This window comes from Dreissena polymorpha, chromosome 1 (genome assembly GCF_020536995.1).
Source record: "Dreissena polymorpha isolate Duluth1 chromosome 1, UMN_Dpol_1.0, whole genome shotgun sequence".
Lineage (NCBI taxonomy): Eukaryota > Metazoa > Mollusca > Bivalvia > Myida > Dreissenidae > Dreissena > Dreissena polymorpha.
In genome coordinates, this window is record NC_068355.1 from 91,510,335 (window position 1) to 91,528,591 (window position 18,257).

An 18,257-nucleotide genomic window follows, 5' to 3' on the forward strand; every position below is an offset into this window, starting at 1 on the left:
TATTTAAGATATGACTTAGATGTTTATGGAATACCACTCCAGAACGCGTTACATTTCACTTGTCATCAATAACTAGTACTGGCCATCATTATTTTGAGCATTTTCCACATGACCACAAATCAACAGTTTCAAGATGGGTGTCAGTAACCTGTGCACAAATATAGTGCACCCAAACTCCACAAACATCACAACTGACTGACTGGTCTGCTTCAGACTGAGGCTCATCTACACAGTCAAGACCGCACATAATACAAAGATATATTGGGAAATTTGTTCAGTCTACGGCGCTTCTTAGGCTGCTGGATGATCTTACTGTTGTCTTTTGGGGATAATGGTTCAAGTGCCCTGCAGACGGCGTGAGAGCGACTAAGTGTCTGAATCTTCGTTGGGGTTTTAGGGTTTTCCTTAGTATTGTCTGTTGTCTTGTTGTCGTTGCAATTCCAATTCAACAAGGCTGGCAAGACATGTGATAACCAAAACCAGGACAACTTCTCCTCCAAAACATCCCAGAATTCTTTTTCAAACATAACACGTACAGTGACACTTCCATGATATGTGTACACAAACAAGTCACAATACTGTCTACCATGTATTGCCATTTGTCCCTGAATTTGGAAGAAGTACGCATGGTTCTTACTGACCTGGACTTTCCCACTTTCTTCAATTAAGTATGCTAGATTTGAAGAGCTTGGAGCAGTGTCTTTAATGGACTCTGGACACTTTATCTCACAAAGACCTTTTCCGCAACACTGGCACTCAATCTCCAAATCTGCACTTGCAGCCATATATGGGTTGGCAGAGGAAACAAGCAGTCCCGTATTCTTCGATTTGAATTTCTTGTGATTTTTTCTCATCACTTGCGTGTACGCTTTCTTGGCATGGGGTTCTAAGGACAGACCGTGTTTCATGGCAGTGGTTGGATGACTTTCTTTTTGACGAAGTATAGCATCGACTAACTTAGTCGGGTCAGCCGAGCTATCTTTACGTAATGTGTCAACTCTGCTGCTGATTCGGTGAAACAAACTAGCTGTTACCCGTCCTTTGCGGTGCTCATTCCATGCCTTTGAGTTCGACTGTTCGACGGTAGCCTCTGACAAAACACCACATTGTTCTTTGCTTATTGCTATTCTTTGCAGGAATTCTCCCCTTGGATCTGATGCCTCTGGGTCAAGCCTGTTGGCAATCTCACCCAAAGAGTGGGGCATTTGTGGGTCTACCTTAGCTGTTATGTGCCGCTTTTCAATTGTTAATATGAAACAGGAGTTTGGGACATCTTCTTTTACTAAATTGTATAAGTCATTCTTTAATTTTGTAATGTTTTTGACTTCTTCAGTTTGTCTCTTGTTGAGCGGAGTGAAGTTCAGTTTTAGGGAATGTTTTCGCCTCTCGTCTTCAACCTCTGCTGGATTTTTTCTGTAATGGCCCTTTTTCCATGTCACATCCATTACAGCAACTGCATCCTTAGTTTGAGGTTTACTGGATGGCACATTCCATCTAGACTTCATACTAGTTGAAGATGTCTTGGTCTCTCCGGTTTTCACAGCATTTTCCACCCGGAACAATACACCAGCAATGTGATTGCAAGTACCATGCATTCCCGCCGTGCAGGTACAGTAGGCAGACACTATTTCTCCTCCTGACTCTCCATCATCTTTGTCCTTTCTAACAACAACCCAGACATCATATTTCTTACTGTTTACTGACATGGATGGCACACACTTTGCTTTTAGTATACACTTGTCACTGTTTGGCCGTATCTCATGGTAAAACACTTCCTGCACCCATTTGTTATGGAAGTAACGATAGGCTTTTCCTTCCTTATACTCATTAAGAAGCCGATCAAAAATTTCTTTGTGAGTTTCATTGTTCAGGTACTTAGCAATGTCTACCAGATACACGGATGGCCACTTGTGGATAGCTGTCTTCTCTCCTTGCCAACCTGTGTGAAGTGAGAATGGGTCTGGTAAAACATCATCTTCCACCAAAAGCTTGTGCTTGTACTCTTGAAGAAGACGTTGCTCAGCCTGTTCAGCTTGTTCGTTCACCGGCAGATTCTGTTCCCATGCGCAAAATGCTCTGTAAAAGAGCAAAATTATTTGTATATTTATACCAAAGACATAATTAAAAATAAATAAAAAATAACACACCAACAAAGCTGAATAAGCAAGTTGCAGAGTTTTTAATAGCTTTAAGTCTTTTACTTCATAGCAGGAAATAATCAAGCACAGAAATGCTGCAAAGCGTGACAAAAAACAAATGTTTCCAGTGTCCAACTTCTGTTTACAACCAGTATCATCATACTGTAGTGTATGGGTTGACTGAGTCAGATTTAAGCATTCACACTTAAATAGCGGCTAAAAGTTATCACATATATCAATATTATGTATCAACAAAGGTCTAAATACTTAATAGAAATCATTAGCATACCGAAAATAAGTCTAAAAAAACACGGTTGTTTTTGTTTACCTCGCTGACAGTTCGTCGAACGTTCCATTCACCGACAGGTTTCTGTGCGACAAATACACTTTTAAAGCCTTCAAAGACCATAATCTAAAATTCTCAAGTGTCATGTTATTCAAATCATCCATTTTAATTGCAATTTGTGCCGTCTGACACGCATTATTTATCTTTGGAAACAACTTTTAACAGATTAGCGTATTGCAAAGATGGCGGATCGATAATTTTTACTCGTACATCCGGGCACTTGCAATCAGCCGTTTAAGGCTTCCTGGAAACTGTTTATCCGTGTATTGCAGGCGCTTGAGTCCACCGGAGACTTCGACGCTCGCTATGGAAATTACCGCGTCTCGCAGCCGCTAAACGACCGCATAGTGGAGGCAAACTTCCTGCCTCCCAGTAACACTCGAAACCGACGGAGACACAGTTTGAGTCATACACTGGAAGGCGAGGGGGTCATGGGGAACTCCTTGTACAAAGGGTTTCGCTGGTGGAATGGACCGTCGAAACTTCTATTCCCGTTTTATGAATTGCACCCTCTACAGTCAGAAACTCAACTATTTGATTTATTTGAAATGAAATAAACTTTTTGTTTTGATATCTTTCGCAAAACTTAAACAGTGCGAGTAGATCAGCAGTTATTCGTGTCTCTAAGGAATCTAGTTTAACACAAATTTTCTCATGTAGCATTGTTTACTGAAGTTTTTAATCTCTTTTATTACACAAAATGGATTTTTTTAAATAAACCACGTGACGCACTTAAGCATGCATGTTTTTGTTAAATAGTGTATACCTAATTATCTTAATGGTATCATGCTTCTATTTTCCTTCATTTGAAATAATCGTTTGTATTATATGTATATTTTGGAAATATCTCTGATCCAGCACAACTGTACACTTACTAGACTCAAGAAATCAGCAAAACATTTCTAGCTATAGTGCGTGTGTACCAACTACAGCTGACGGATAGAGCGACGACTATAAATACTAAAGCGTAAAATTTTAGGGAATATCACAATTTTCATATTAATTGTGATAACAATTTAAGTCATCAACTGTCGGTAACTAATTTTCATTTTTTTAATGTTTGGAATAATTTAACTGCGTAGAGTCAACAAAATATCAATGGAGGATTCCATTTAGCATTGCTGTGTTAATGATACAGGTGCTTTGTGACTGGCAGGCAAAGGTAGACGTACAAGAGAAGAAACACACACATATATTAACCGTGCATCGATTTGAGTTTGCACACAACTAGCCTGCTTCAGGCATTTTAGTGGGTTACAGAGACACGGCTTTTTCGACAAAAATAGCTAGTAATATAAAGGTAAAGACATAACTAGGATTTTAATAATCCCGATATATATATGTTATTCTGTTTTTATATGAATAACACATTGAAAATTGTCAGGTCGCATTTGACTAAATTTATGTAGCGGCATGCCTTGCAACGAGCTAAGTGCTTATTGCTTGCGTCTTGTTGAATTTCTAGTTTAAATACACTTGAAATGGCAAGTATAATTACTGGTCTAATATTGTTATATATAAATAGATAATACATAAAAAGAAATACCATATTTTATTTATAAGCAATATATTGCGAGATTTACATGTGTTAAGTACCGAAAGATGAATTGAATGTGCCACCATGTGACGTAAAGAAGCACGAAGACTCATGGAAATTGCTGCATGTTAGTGACGAATAGCACGATTCAAACGGAGTTTTTCATATGTGTCTTGGTCTGAGAAAATTGGGCTTAATGCATGTGCGTAAAGTTTCGTACCAGATTAGCCTGTGCAGTCCGCTTTTATGGGTTTTTTTCGTTCAAAGGAAGTCCCTTCATACAGAAAATCATATTAAGGCGGAAAGTGTCGTCCCTAATTAGCCTGTGTGAACTGCACAGGCTAATCTGAGACGAAACTTTACGTACATGCATTATGCCCAGTTTTCTTAGAACGCGACGAAAATCACAACATGCAATTGAAATATGTTAACATGGAGTTGTAATTAAGCAATTAACAAATGTCATTTACAAACATACAATTGTAATTAATCAAAATGTTCATTGCCATTTTCTTACATTAATACACTGGCGGACATTGCCTTACATTATCACTTTTTAAACTTACAAGAAAAAATGGTGAAATTGTGAAAATTTCTCAAGGTTACATTGCTATTGGACCAATTAGCTAACACTGCAAGCGCTAATTTGCTAAGACTATACTCTTCAAATTGTAATCGCTTAATAAATATTGTATTTTAAGATCGTATTACATGATTGCTTAATAGATATTGAAAACTTGATTTTGTAAATGCTAAAATATAATATTTTTTTAATTATATAAATTGTGCCAGTGACCGTTTCCGCGGCCGCGGACAATCCGCATTAAAATTAGTAGTCGTAGAAGTTGTAGTAGTAGTTATGGTAGAAGTAGTAGGTATAAATATAAAAAGTCTTAGAAGAAGAAGTTGTACGATCAGTAGGAATGGATCGTATTGAAAAGCCGCTATACGCATGCCTTATTCCATATATTGAGCACGTGTTTGCTGTAAAATTCTCATTAAAGTGCGCGATATTAGTAGGACTTTTATATTATTTAAAATAACGATTGTCAATGTCTATCAATCTGTGACCACTTCATTTTGAACTGAATCATATTCTTTTGCACCAAGTGTTTGTTTTGTTAACATTTAAAACTCACAAGAGGATAACTGCAGCAAAGAATGTGTCACTTTAACAAATAACGGCCACGAATGCTTTGTTATAAATAATGTGACTATTTCATAGTATATGTAAAATCTAAAAAATTTTCAAGCAACTACTTAACTAATTAATCGAGACGATAATAAGTAATTTAAATCAGCTTTTCGTTTTTACAATTATCAAATTATTTGACACGGTTTTATTATAACGCCCACTGTTTGATTGTAATCTAAGATGATTTCGAAAATCAATTTTTTATAAAGGCATTGCAATTGCGTTGTTACAGGAACTATTTTTATTTTGAAATTTTAGCATCATTATATCTCTTTATTTACTGTCCAGTGTTATTTATTATTAAGAGTAAGACATGAAATTAGCTGGGGGTTGTTTTTCACCTTTTCAATGTTTCACCTTTGCTTTTCGCCGATACGTTCTCCTCATCCATCCAGAATGACACACGGTGTTATTAAACATAACATATCCATTAATAAATATATAAAATACGACGAAGACTGCGCTAAAACTGTTCATGGGATTAGCGTGTGAGGATAACAATGCTCAAAATCAGGTAATACTTTTTTGTTTTAATATTGTAACTTGAATGAACTTATTTGATAAAAACCCTTTGCTTTGGTAAATGTAAATAAAACACATTCTTTAGCAGTAAATAACACGCAAAACATATTCTTATTATTTAAATAATATTGCTAATTGCCTCGTCACATTTGAAACATTACAACCGACGAGATATACATCAGTAGTTGGCACTAATTCTTGATCTTAGTTTACTTAATTCAATGTTAATGTGTAGGGCAACATTTAGTTACAATCTTTATAAAAACAGATATATAGGGTAAAACGTCAATTTAAGTCACGTGCCATAGTAGACCAAGATTACCCGGATAATATTTTGGAGTAAATTTAACAACAAATAAACTTTCATTTTGGTATGAAATGACGTGCAAAACTATTGTTTTATGTCATGGTTATCCCGCGCCGTGCTTTGCCAATGGTTTCGTATGTTGCGCCGTGCTATGCTAATGATAATGCTGTTGCTGCTACGCCGTGCAATACGAATGGTGTTGATGCTGCGCCGTGCTCTGCTAATGGTGTTATTGGTGCTCCATGTTATACGAATGGTGTTGCTGCTCTGCCTTGTTATGCTTATAGTGTTGATGCTAATGATAATGTTGTTACTATTGCGCAGTATTATGCTCATGGTGTTGCTGCTACACCGTGCTATGCTTATGGTGTTGCTGCTGCGCAAAGCTATGCTCATGGTGTTAATGCTGACTCATGCTATGTGAATGGGTTGCTGCTGCTCCGTGCTATGCTAATGATGTTGCTGTTACGCCGTGCTATGCTAATGGTGTGGCTGCTACGCCGTGCTATGCTCATGTTGTTAATGCTGACCCATGCTATGTGCTGCGCCGTGCTATGCGAATGGTGTTTAAGTGCTGCGCCTTGCTATTCGGATGGTGTTGCTGCTACAACGTGCTAGGCTAATGGTGTTGCTGTTACTCCGTGCTATGCGAATGGTGTTATTTTAATGGTGTTGCTGCTGTTCCGTGCTATGCTAATCGTGTTGCGGGTGCGCCGTGCTATGCTTATGGTATTGATGCTCTTCCGTGCTATGCTAATTGTGTTGCTGCTACGCCGTGCTTTGCTAATGGTATCGCTGCTGTTCCGTGCTATACTTATAGTGTTGCTGCTGGGCCCTGCTATTCTAATGGTATCGCTGCCAATTGTGTTATCTACAGCGCTTCATGTATGCTTATAATGGTATCTGTCACGACGGGTTTTTCACATGGTGTTGTCCGCTTCAATTGGCTATGTGCATGGTGTTGTCTGCTCTTTCATTTAATCACTAAACAACGTCTAAAACTGTGTTTGAAATAAATAAATCGTACCAATCGTTTTTTTTCTTAACTCGATAACTGCAGGATAAAAATGACAAGAAAGTACACACAGCAAATTAGGAGAATATAGTATTGGTGTTCCTACGAGGAATTTCAGTATGATTTATAACGATAAAAACGATTCAATACAATTATTTTAGTAATTTCGTGTTTTTGTGGTTCAACACCTCTTACGTTACCGTAAAAACATTTCGCACATAATGTACAAAATTTCCTTTTTGGTTCAGCATTTGATGATAACGATATTATTAAAGAAACGGCTGCATCAGTCTACACGTCCTTATGTTCAATTGAATGTACGAATGCCATAACCCGATGATACGTGTTGTCGATAGCGCCAGTCTCGCCCTGCTGTGTGGCGTGTTCGTGCTGTTCCTTCGTTCGTCCGACAGTGATACCGTGTACGAGTTCAGTGACGTCAAATACTTCCACTATGACCGCAACGTGGATGATCCCTATGGTAATGCGGCGTATTACATGCGGTGGAATAACCGGTGTCATGCGAAAATGGGTTTTCTTCCATTTGCGACCAGAGTAGCTCCAGACAAGGCTGCATATCGACACACTGGGTTCAAGAGCTAGCTACCAAGCCCGCTTATTTTGACGAGATGGCGAAGGCTGGTCTGGGGCTACGCTTGCCGCATATGGCAAAGGATCCATTATCTCATCATAATCCATGGATCTGTTCAACCTCGTACTTTATAATACATATGCAGACGTTTTTAAGAGGTTTACGCTGAATCTGAGTGAGTTATGATCAGATTTTAAATATTGTTTACTTACTTATACCTCTAAATAAAAAATCGCAAACACTAATCGAACATATCACATTATAAACGAAAATCAAACACAAGAAAGCTATGCTAGACATTAGTTTTTGGTTTTTCGCGTAATTATATGCAATATCAATGACTGCATGTGTTTTAAATTGTGATTGAAATAAACAAATTTGCCGTCGATTAAAACTCTTATTAACCCATTTATGCCTAATGGGCTCTCCCATCCTTCTTTGGATCAATTTATTCCAAAATTAGGGATGTCTGGTATATTTATTTCTATATTGAGAATATTTCTTACAGAAATTCCTTTAAGCAAACAGCGAACACCCTGATGAGACGCCGCATCATGCGGCGTCTCATCTTGGTCTACGCTGTTTGCCAAGGCCTTTTTTCTAGACGCTAGGCATAAATGTGTTAACAGACACAAATATTCTAGGTGTTTACAACTGGCCTAAGACGTTTTCCCGCGAATGCCATGGTCAGCAACAGTCTCCTGTGAATATTGAGACTGGAAGTCTCTCCGTGGACGAGTTCGCCTCATGTCCGACGATGGTCTATAACAGCCCCGTAGTTCAGGGGACGCTCATCAACAATGGTTAGTCAGTCAGCATGGATATGCTAGGAAACTAGAAACACACTAAGAAACGTGTTATAATAACCACGTTATTTGGCAATAATACAAAGAATTTTGCACATCTACATAATAAGACATGTTACATAGTTTCTCAATGCATGATTTAGTACAAAGTATTTACACTTAGCGGGGCAGAAAGTGTATATTCATAGAAGTGCGTGAATCAGGAAATGCTAACTTACAACAATTTACTATGTTTTGGTATATCAATAATCGTTTCATTTCACCACAACGACCAAATCTCTTTGAGTGCTCTTTACTGGTTGAGCTGTAGTCTGGGTCTGTATCAATAATCAACCGTGGAATCATAAAGCAGAGAATTTAATTTATTCCGAAATTTTTGTTTAAGCTGTATTTGTTATTTTGTATAATAAAGACAAATGTAATTTTTCACTTTTTTTTTCACCAAATTTAGCGGAAGATATAACCCAATCTAATATAACCAAATAAATAAATACCCAGATACAGCTAGATTTACTACCTAGCAACCTGAGAAAGTTTTTCTGTAGACTAAGATCATCGGTCCACCCAGTGAGAATACAAACTGGTATATATCGTTAAAATAGAACTGTTAGGAATCAGGGTTCTTGTTGATTTTGTAATTCACACGATTTTGAAGATAAATATCGCTTCATGCTAATAGGTCCATTTTAAGAGGTGATATGCAAAAAATGTCTCAAAGTACTATTACTAACGGCAATCGATGATTATACGGTGTAGATGCATATCGGTGGCCTCTCTGTCAAAATGCTGCCTCTCTGTTCATTCTCGGTTGCCTCTCTGTTATATACAAGAATATATACATGATCGGCATTTACAAAACAGGTAAGAAAATATAAAATTGAAACCCGTAAACACATTTGTGCATAAAAAGAGGAGGCCCATGCGTTGAAGCATATATCCAGCTAGAATTCACAGTATTCCGCAGGTCCAAACACATATCACAACCTCTATCGAAGATGGAATGATGACGAGGTTAGTGGAACAATCGTGCATACAGGCCACTTTGATGACTTATTATCATAGCTTTTCCCTCATATGTCAAATATCTAGTGTCATTGATATCATCTTTATGATCAAATCCTTACGTTCAATGTACGCTATATAGTAATTTTCATCAACTTTACTTAAAAAATGCCTACTTTCGCTTTCGTTGTGACACGGGAAGCCTCTCGATCGGCTCACTTTTCTGGCACGGGTAGCCTATCAAGTCGTCGATTGACACTGGCATGGGAACACTCGCCATTACATTTTAGGCCGAACAGCCGTTCCTCGCAACAATGGGAATGGTGTATTTAAGCGTCGCAGTGATAAAATGATTATCTTTTTCATTAAATAAATTTATTTAAACTGTCATAAAATTCAAGTTCAATATTTTGACACTAGAATTGTCAGTTTCACAATAGTTAAAAGAAATATGCCATGTGTAGTCAAGATTATATGCAGTATTTTGTTCTTCTAAAATCCAGCGCGATATGCGACACTCAAATCTTGATTATCGCATGTCGACTTTAAATGTCGAATGTCATATCGTGTGTCGCTTAAATGTCGTGCGTCGACCATGAAGGTCGATACGCGACAATCTACTTGGCACTATCCGGATTCCGTATCTAACACGTGTTAAAAATAATGATATTAAAAATTTAAAATGTCAGAATATTGTATGTAAATATCACTTTTAACGTAATTATTTGGACTAACGCTATCGGCTTCATATTTGTGGTATCTTTATGTACATGTATAAATCCATAAGTAATGAAAATCGCGTTGATAAATTGCTGAAATAGTGAACACATATTGGTGCCACGTGTTTACAGTACATAATGCAAAAAACAAAGATTCATTAAAATGCCACGAGTTCATGGATTTTCTCGTGCAAGTCAAGTAACTTGTCGCCGGCTAGCCTCAGATTTTCACAAGGGCCCCTTTTAAAACGTCCTTTTTATACAGCTTTTTACAAGTAGATGAACCAGTCAATAAGTATCATGCCGCCCCCGTCCATGAACTCGGACTAGTTGCTTCCTGGTTCACTGAGCCCCGGTATCAAAGTTTATTCATTTGATATCAATGTTATCTGTCAATTTTCGCCAATAGCCTAAAGCACAAAAGTGTGTTCATAAATATTCAAAAATGAAATATGTACAGCTAAAAAAGGGCACAATATAATATACAAGATTCAATTTTGTAAAAGTACAAAAATTGTAAATTTGTAAAAAAGTAAAATTGATGAAAATTACTATATAGCGTGCATTGAACGTAAGGATTTGATCATAAAGATGATATCGCTGACACTAGATATTTGACATATGAGGGAAAAGCTATGTTAAAAAGGCATCAAAGTGGCATGTATGCACGATTGTTCCACCAATCTCGTCAACATTCCATCTTCGATAGAGGTTTTGATAAGTGTTTGGACTTGCGGAATACTGTGAACATTTAGCTGAATATATGCTTCAACTCGTGGATCTTTTTTTTAATGCACAAATGTGTTTACGGGTTTTAATTTTATATTTTCTTACCTGTTTGAGAATGTCGATCATTCGTTATCTTGTATATAACAGAGAGGAAGCCGAGAATGAACAGAGAGGCAGCATTTTGACAGAGGCCACCGATATGCATATACACCATGGATTATATTTTTCGAAATGCTTGGCATTGATAACAAAACCAAATATATTTAAAACTAGTCTCTTTTAAATAAGTATCGAACAAAAGGAAACAAATCTTAAAACAAAGACACATACTTACTTTTTTTAATTAGCACAATGCATATATATATATATATATATATATATATATATATATATATATATATATATATATATATATATATATATATATATATATATATATATATATATATATATAAATCTGGAATTTCTGGCAATGGTGGAGCTGGTAGGGGACTTATATTGCTTGACAAAAGTCTTGTTTTAACCAATATTTGTGAAGTGATAACCGTATTTCTGATGAAGAAAAGAAACTACTTTAGTTTAGATACTTGATTTGCCGCTTATATCCTTTTGTTATTATATATTATAAATGATATGTCTTTTTGGAATACTCGGGAGTTTATTACCAAATAAAAATTAAAGTTCATTTATTATTTTTTTCCATTACATTAATAAGAATGCATTGATTAAAATAATGACATTCAAAACAATGTTTTACGGGTAATTATGGACCAAATCGGCAGAGTTGCAATCACACATGTTAATCCCTTTTGTCTAAACACCGCAGACAGCAGTCTACACAATAGGTCAGTAGACGTGCTATGCGTGCTTTCATAACGCCTAACACTTACTCCAGTTCTGTCCAGATTTTCTCTTGAATCAGTATACAGTACAATTACTGTTTCAATAATTACTCAACTAATAGACCGTTACAATAAGGATATGGCGTGTTTGATTTGAAATTAATTTAGATGAAATATCAAATTTTGTGCGATATAATTGTGTTAAAAATACCAAAGAAACATTTAACCAAAATCAACAGAATTCAATGTTCTCTGCGCTACACGGTTTGTATAAAAAAAATCAATACACGTACGCTTTCCATGACCTTGTTCATTACCCAGGGATCATATTTTTTCGGTTTATTCGGTCCTAGAGGGGTCATAATGGACCGATTGAAAATCCCAAACAGTCGGCCCTATTCTGTTTGCTAAAATTCTCATGTCATGAAATTAATTACTCAATGCACATGCTAACACACCCTAATGACATTCTTATCTCAATTAGGTATGATAAACCATTCAGGACCGGTTTATTGCATGTCAGACCATTGATTCTTAGAATCAAAAACTTATCAACAGTGGATTAAATATGCGTCCGAAATTAATGAGGGTGGTTGAAAATTTTGCAAACTGAAAAAATCCCAAAACAATTTAAGAGACTTATGGCCTGTGATGTACATATCGATCGATTATCGGAGTCATATTGTGTGTCTATTGATAGTTATCATCGTTATGGCGGTTTCTCTGTTTTGTCTGCTAAGGTGACTGTACGCACTGGTTTAATTAATAATTATAATCGGTCTTCGATGTTAATTGACGTGCATGTGATACGATATGTTGCGATTGTAATGTATTGTTATCACTGTAAACTGTAATAAATTTAATAATATCTGAGATAGAAGTAAAAAAACATTCTAACACGGAATGTGAAAACTTTCATATAAACACAAAAGAAAATCGTCTACGGGTTATTCTGCAATAATTATGGGCGGACCTTGTACACTGAAACCATGCGCTGTATCTAAACAAAACATGCCGATACATTTTCCACCAGCGTAATAATCCGGTAATATAATTATGAATGAAAGTCGCGGATCTGATCGACAGAACAGCCGTAAGTTTTTTTATTGGCGGAACTTCACATAAAATAGTACACAAGAAAAATAATATACATTGTATAAATCGTCAGTAAAAAGCATGTTAGAATCAAAATAATTTGTGTACTTTACCGTTTGTTGTTGAATAACCCACGACCGGAAAATTAGATGCGTGGTTTCAAATCACTTTTTTTCGCACTCGTGATTTAATCCCTACGCATCTAAACTATCGGCCGTGGGTTATTTGACAACAAACTTTAATGTACATGAATTATTTCTTTATTATTTGATTTTTTTTTGTCAGTAGCCAACCTACGCAAAGACATTTGTTTGGTTCAGTGCATGTTAAAATGTAAGCTATTATTGAGTCGACAACGATTTAAAACATCGGTATAGACATACACAGATTAATAATATTGACAACGATGAAAATAAAGTCTGATAAAACAGCACAAGAAACAACATGAAATAGCAAATGATATATCCAGTTGAGAAAACTCATAATTATGTTTCGTTTAAAAAAAAATGCCTTAAGGAATTTTACTTGTACATTTATTATACCACCTTCATGAATGGTAAAATCAGTCGTATATATTTTAACGTAATTTGTCATGATTTCGGAAATAAAATTTGGGATACTTTTTCCCCATTTATATCTGGACCGATTGATGTTGCGGGAAAATATTATCACTGACATTACCGCATAATTTTCGCGCTCTTTTGTCTGGAAATATACATGATGACTATATTGGAAGAATTGTAAGCGTCGTGTTAACATAACAAAAATCGGAAGTGTGTTTTGCATTACAAACTATTATTCTCATTTGGGAATTTAATGGAACATTTATACTTGTGGTATATTTGTTATGAATTCAATATTAATTTGCTACAACGCTTTAAGTGTCGAAAAAAATGTTTTGATAATATTATGCATTAAAAGCACAATTTCCAGGAGGATAACACCCGTTGACTATCATCAGCCTCTTATGTAACTTGCCATGATTTTATCGCGGTGAAGTACACTGTACGGACCGATTACATGTAATGTGGTAGGTAAAACAAAGCCATAAAACTGCAATAAACCCCTGAAATTAACGATAGTGACATGTTGCCACCTAGGGGTGGGCCGTTAAACACGCATTGTGTAAACCATTACGGGTATTTGACTGTTGAAATTTTACCGATTTTCGTCCGTAAAAATGCCCCCGTCTTATTAGCTAGGCCACACAAAATACAGCCAATCTGGGACTTAAAGTTGGGGTCCCATCTGCGTTTCGCTTTTGTACCATATTAGGCTTTTTTAGTCTATACCAACGTGAAATGGCTAATTAATGTCTTGTTTCTGCTCGGGTCGATGTGGCTCCAACCATGACGGCAATTAATACCAATTAGTAGGGGTTAATAAGGCAACATGCGACATTAAAACCACATACCGATATATTATGTTGATCGGTCAACACTGCCACGCATGGGATCTGTCGAGTCGCTGAACATATTTATGATTTATATTCCTACCGAGTGGCACACAACACTGCTTACCAATTTATGCGTAGTGTACTCTCCCATCCTTCTAAATTGGATTAAGATACTTAAAAAATTAGGGATGTCTATTATATTTATTTTTATATTTAGAATATTTCTTACAGAAATTTCTTTAAGAAAACAGCGCAGACCCTGATGAGACACCGAATCATGCGGCGTCTCATCTGGGTCTACTCTGTTTGCAAAGGCCTTTTTTCTGGACGCTAGGCATAAATGGGTTAAATTGCATGTCATGCGGTTAAGAAATGTTCAGAAAAACATCTGCGAACAACGAAACACTATTAACATCATCGCTTTTATTGTTTTTTGTATTATTACTTTTCGCTTTTTCAGATATGAAAAAAACAACACAACAATGTTTAAATTCTGTTCAAGGTCATTCAGCCGAGTTCCGTTTTTATCCCGGTGATCTAGCGGCGTACAATATCCCACACCGTTACGGCATGTACATCGCGCACGACTTCCACGTGCATTATGGTGGCTTGTTTGAAAGCGAGGTATATGCAAACACGTGGTTGTTTTGTTTTTCGTCTTTTCTTTATAGACCAAAGAAAAGTTCAATAATTGTCAAACAACTAAGAGAGTTCAATTTATTTAAGGTTGCAAAGCACTTATTTTGTCACATGATCTCATCAGTCATACATTGATTTATCGCCATTCTATCTGAAATAGTCAGCTACTCAGCTTATGTAGTCGGAATAATGCAATTTATTAGTCATATCATACATGTAATTAAATTGAAATGTATTAAATAAATAACTGAATTGCTATTTAATATAAATTGTGATGCGATGAAGTCATTATACAAGTATGTACACGTTTATATTTAATGCATAATGCTGGGTCAAGTATAAAGTTTCAAGCTACTTAAAACCAGTTAAAACAAGTCGTTGACCTCACTTTTGCTCATGGTTGTTACAATATAATATACTGAGTTTTCATTATTCATTTGCTTTGCCTCTCATGGTTTTGCAATACGTTCACTACCATTAATTAAGGACCGGATTGTAATGGAACGGTTTTCTATCCGGCTGGCGCAGCTGAGGTTGCACTTTATGTGTATATAATTTGCCGAAAGATCGGAAAAAAATACAATATTATTAAGAGAATACTTCAAGTGTAGTGACACAATAAATTGCAATGAAGAACTTCATATGTATTTTTATTTTTTTACTTAAGAATATGTCTTGCGCGTTTTTAGACCTTTGACAACCAGATCTCTCCCGGTTCTGAGCACACGGTCAACGGGTACCGCTATGACGGCGAGGTAACTTTTGGTGAAAACAAACAACATTGTTCAAGATGGGATAATTTAATAAAGAGGCAGTTGACACATTCTGGTTTTAGAAGCAAAATTTGGTTCTGCCAAGTATATAAATCATTTATATGAGTCGAGCAAACGGAAAACGGGGCTTAATGCGTGTAAGTGAAATCCGTCCCTGATAAGACTGTGCAGTCCGTGCAGGTAAATCAGGTACGATGCATTCCGCAATTATTGAATAGTTGGTGTAAAAGTCTCTTTAAAACTAAAGTCTTGTATTGGTGGAATGTGTCGTCCTTGATTAGCAGGCTATTCTATGACAATAGTTGAGGCATTTGCATTAATCCTGGTTTTCACAGAGATCGACTCATATAAACATATTATTGCATACATTATATTTTCAAATTCAGTAACGGGAACATGTTTAATTCTGTAAAATAGCATACATTGATACATTTTACACATAGCGGTAACTAAGTATATATGGATGCTAATTAATAGTTATCATAACCATTGTCAAAGACACATATGATCTAAAAGGCATGTGACAAAAATGGTTTGAATGTATGTATTGCGTTGATATATTTGTACATGAATTTATTGTTTTATACCAAACTATTTGAGTCGTGTTCTGAGAAAACTGGGCATAATGCATGTGCGTAAAGTGTCGTCCCAGATTAGCTTGTACTGTCCGCACAGGCTAATCAGGAACGACACTTTCCGCATAAATTGGATTTTTGCTTAGAAGAGACTTAATTTAAACGAAAAATGCCATAAAAGCGGAAAGTGTCGTCCCTGATTAGCCTGTGCGGACTGCACAGGCTAATCTGGGACGACACTTTACGCACATGCATTATGCCCAGTTTTCCCAGAACGCGACTCATTTACTATTAATGCATGGCGTACGTTGCAGCTGCACATCGTGATGTACAACAGCCGCTATAGAAGTATCGAGGAGGCAGAGCATCACGCGGATGGCTTGGCGGTCCTCGCCTTCTTCATACACGTAAGCCTCTTTGCTAATCGTATTGTTTGGTTCAGACGATATTCGAATACTTCCTTCAGGTAGCGAGGAAGCTTTATTTGTTAAATTCCAGGTAAATATATAGGTAACAAATACATTTAATACGAGAGGTATTTTATATTTTTATATTCGTGATCGCCATTGGTTACGTTAAAATTCATTAGAAATGTTGGTGTACTTTTATATACATGTATAGGCAATGTGTGTAACGGTCATGGCGTAAACCCTGATTCTAGTTGCTCTCACTTGTTTTCAGAAACAACCCGACAGTTTAGACTTTTGGAACAGCAACATGCACTTTTCGAATTTCCTTGGAAGCAACTTACCTTACATCGCTAATATCAGTAAGTTACGTGTGTCGAATACAAAACATGAACAGACAAGTTTTAAAGTGATATTATGGGCATCTAACAGTTTATAGGTGTCTAACGCAACCGTTGTTTATTTTTGTTTTTTTCACTTAATATACACTTATATTTGTTAATGCAGCATCAACATACTAAAACAATATCACGGAAAGAGAAAAATAATGCATTTAAATATCAACCGTACTTTCGTTTTGACAACTGACGACAAAACTGATACGATTTACGATGTGAATCTAAATTCAGTTTTAGTGCAGATTCGTTCATACGATACAACAACACTATTTTTTTTCACGGATCAGTTCGGCTTATTAAAGGACTGGGTGAGTCATGTAAAATATCGAATATTATATATATATTTTATAAACAACTGGTAGCAAGATGAGTTGAAGATAATTGGTCAGTAACCACATTTTAACTTACTCTGTTGACCTTTTAATTCTTTTCAGCTCAATTCAACAGTGAAAAATGCCCATACATCACTTAAAGTTTTATTACTGCCCATCATCTCAAGGCAGGGCTTATGTAGTTTCTCATAGTATCATGTCATTTGGATTGTAGATCTCTTTATCTTTGATAGCAATGCTTATTGATATATATAATAACGATCGTATAAACCACTCATATATAGTTGTAGTTTTGCACAACCTTAAAACCTGCCGCGTATTGTATGTGTTGATTCTTGATAAAACGATTTATCTACGGACGAATGACCACGTCAGCTTGCTGAACTTAACGTTTGTTTACGACAGCTTAAATAAATGTATGTTCCCCATTTAATTGATTGAGTTATCATTGGCACCCACGGCATCATTGAGTTTGATGGCCTCAGCTGACATCGCTTTTACTCGATAAATGAGCAACCATTAGTTTTTCCTTAAGACGAATACACAGGGCCTTGATGTTTGCCTATTTGTCACTTAGTCTAAACTCAGCTGTTAATTGTTATATGGCCACTAAGTGAAGTTCAGTAACAAACAGCTGTATGTTTTCGCATTTATTAAAAAAAAATGCTTATCAGGTGACATAGTTCATTCTTCGAACCGTTTAAAGTACATGGAAAACATTCTTTGAATGCGATTATACACGGCATACCAAAACTAAGTATACCGTGTTAATAATGTTAGTTGTTTAAACGCGTTGTAAACAATATAATATATTCGTTCGAGTAGACTTGATTTTCCTTTAATCTTATTTATAATAGATAATATTTCATTATGTGTGAGTGTTTTCTTGGAC

General features: G+C 36.2%; 1 protein-coding gene across 1 annotated transcript; it reads right to left on the reverse strand.

Moving 5' to 3' along the window:
* Positions 1-233: 233 nt before the first annotated feature.
* On the reverse strand, positions 234-2,742 carry LOC127836574 (uncharacterized). Its single transcript, XM_052363271.1, has 2 exons — positions 2,467-2,742; positions 234-2,076 (listed from the first exon to the last, which is right to left on the reverse strand). Exons 1-2 carry the CDS (start codon positions 2,586-2,588, stop codon positions 234-236), a joined length of 1,965 nt encoding a protein of 654 aa, XP_052219231.1. The 5' UTR covers positions 2,589-2,742.
* Between the last annotated feature and the right edge of the window lie 15,515 nt (positions 2,743-18,257).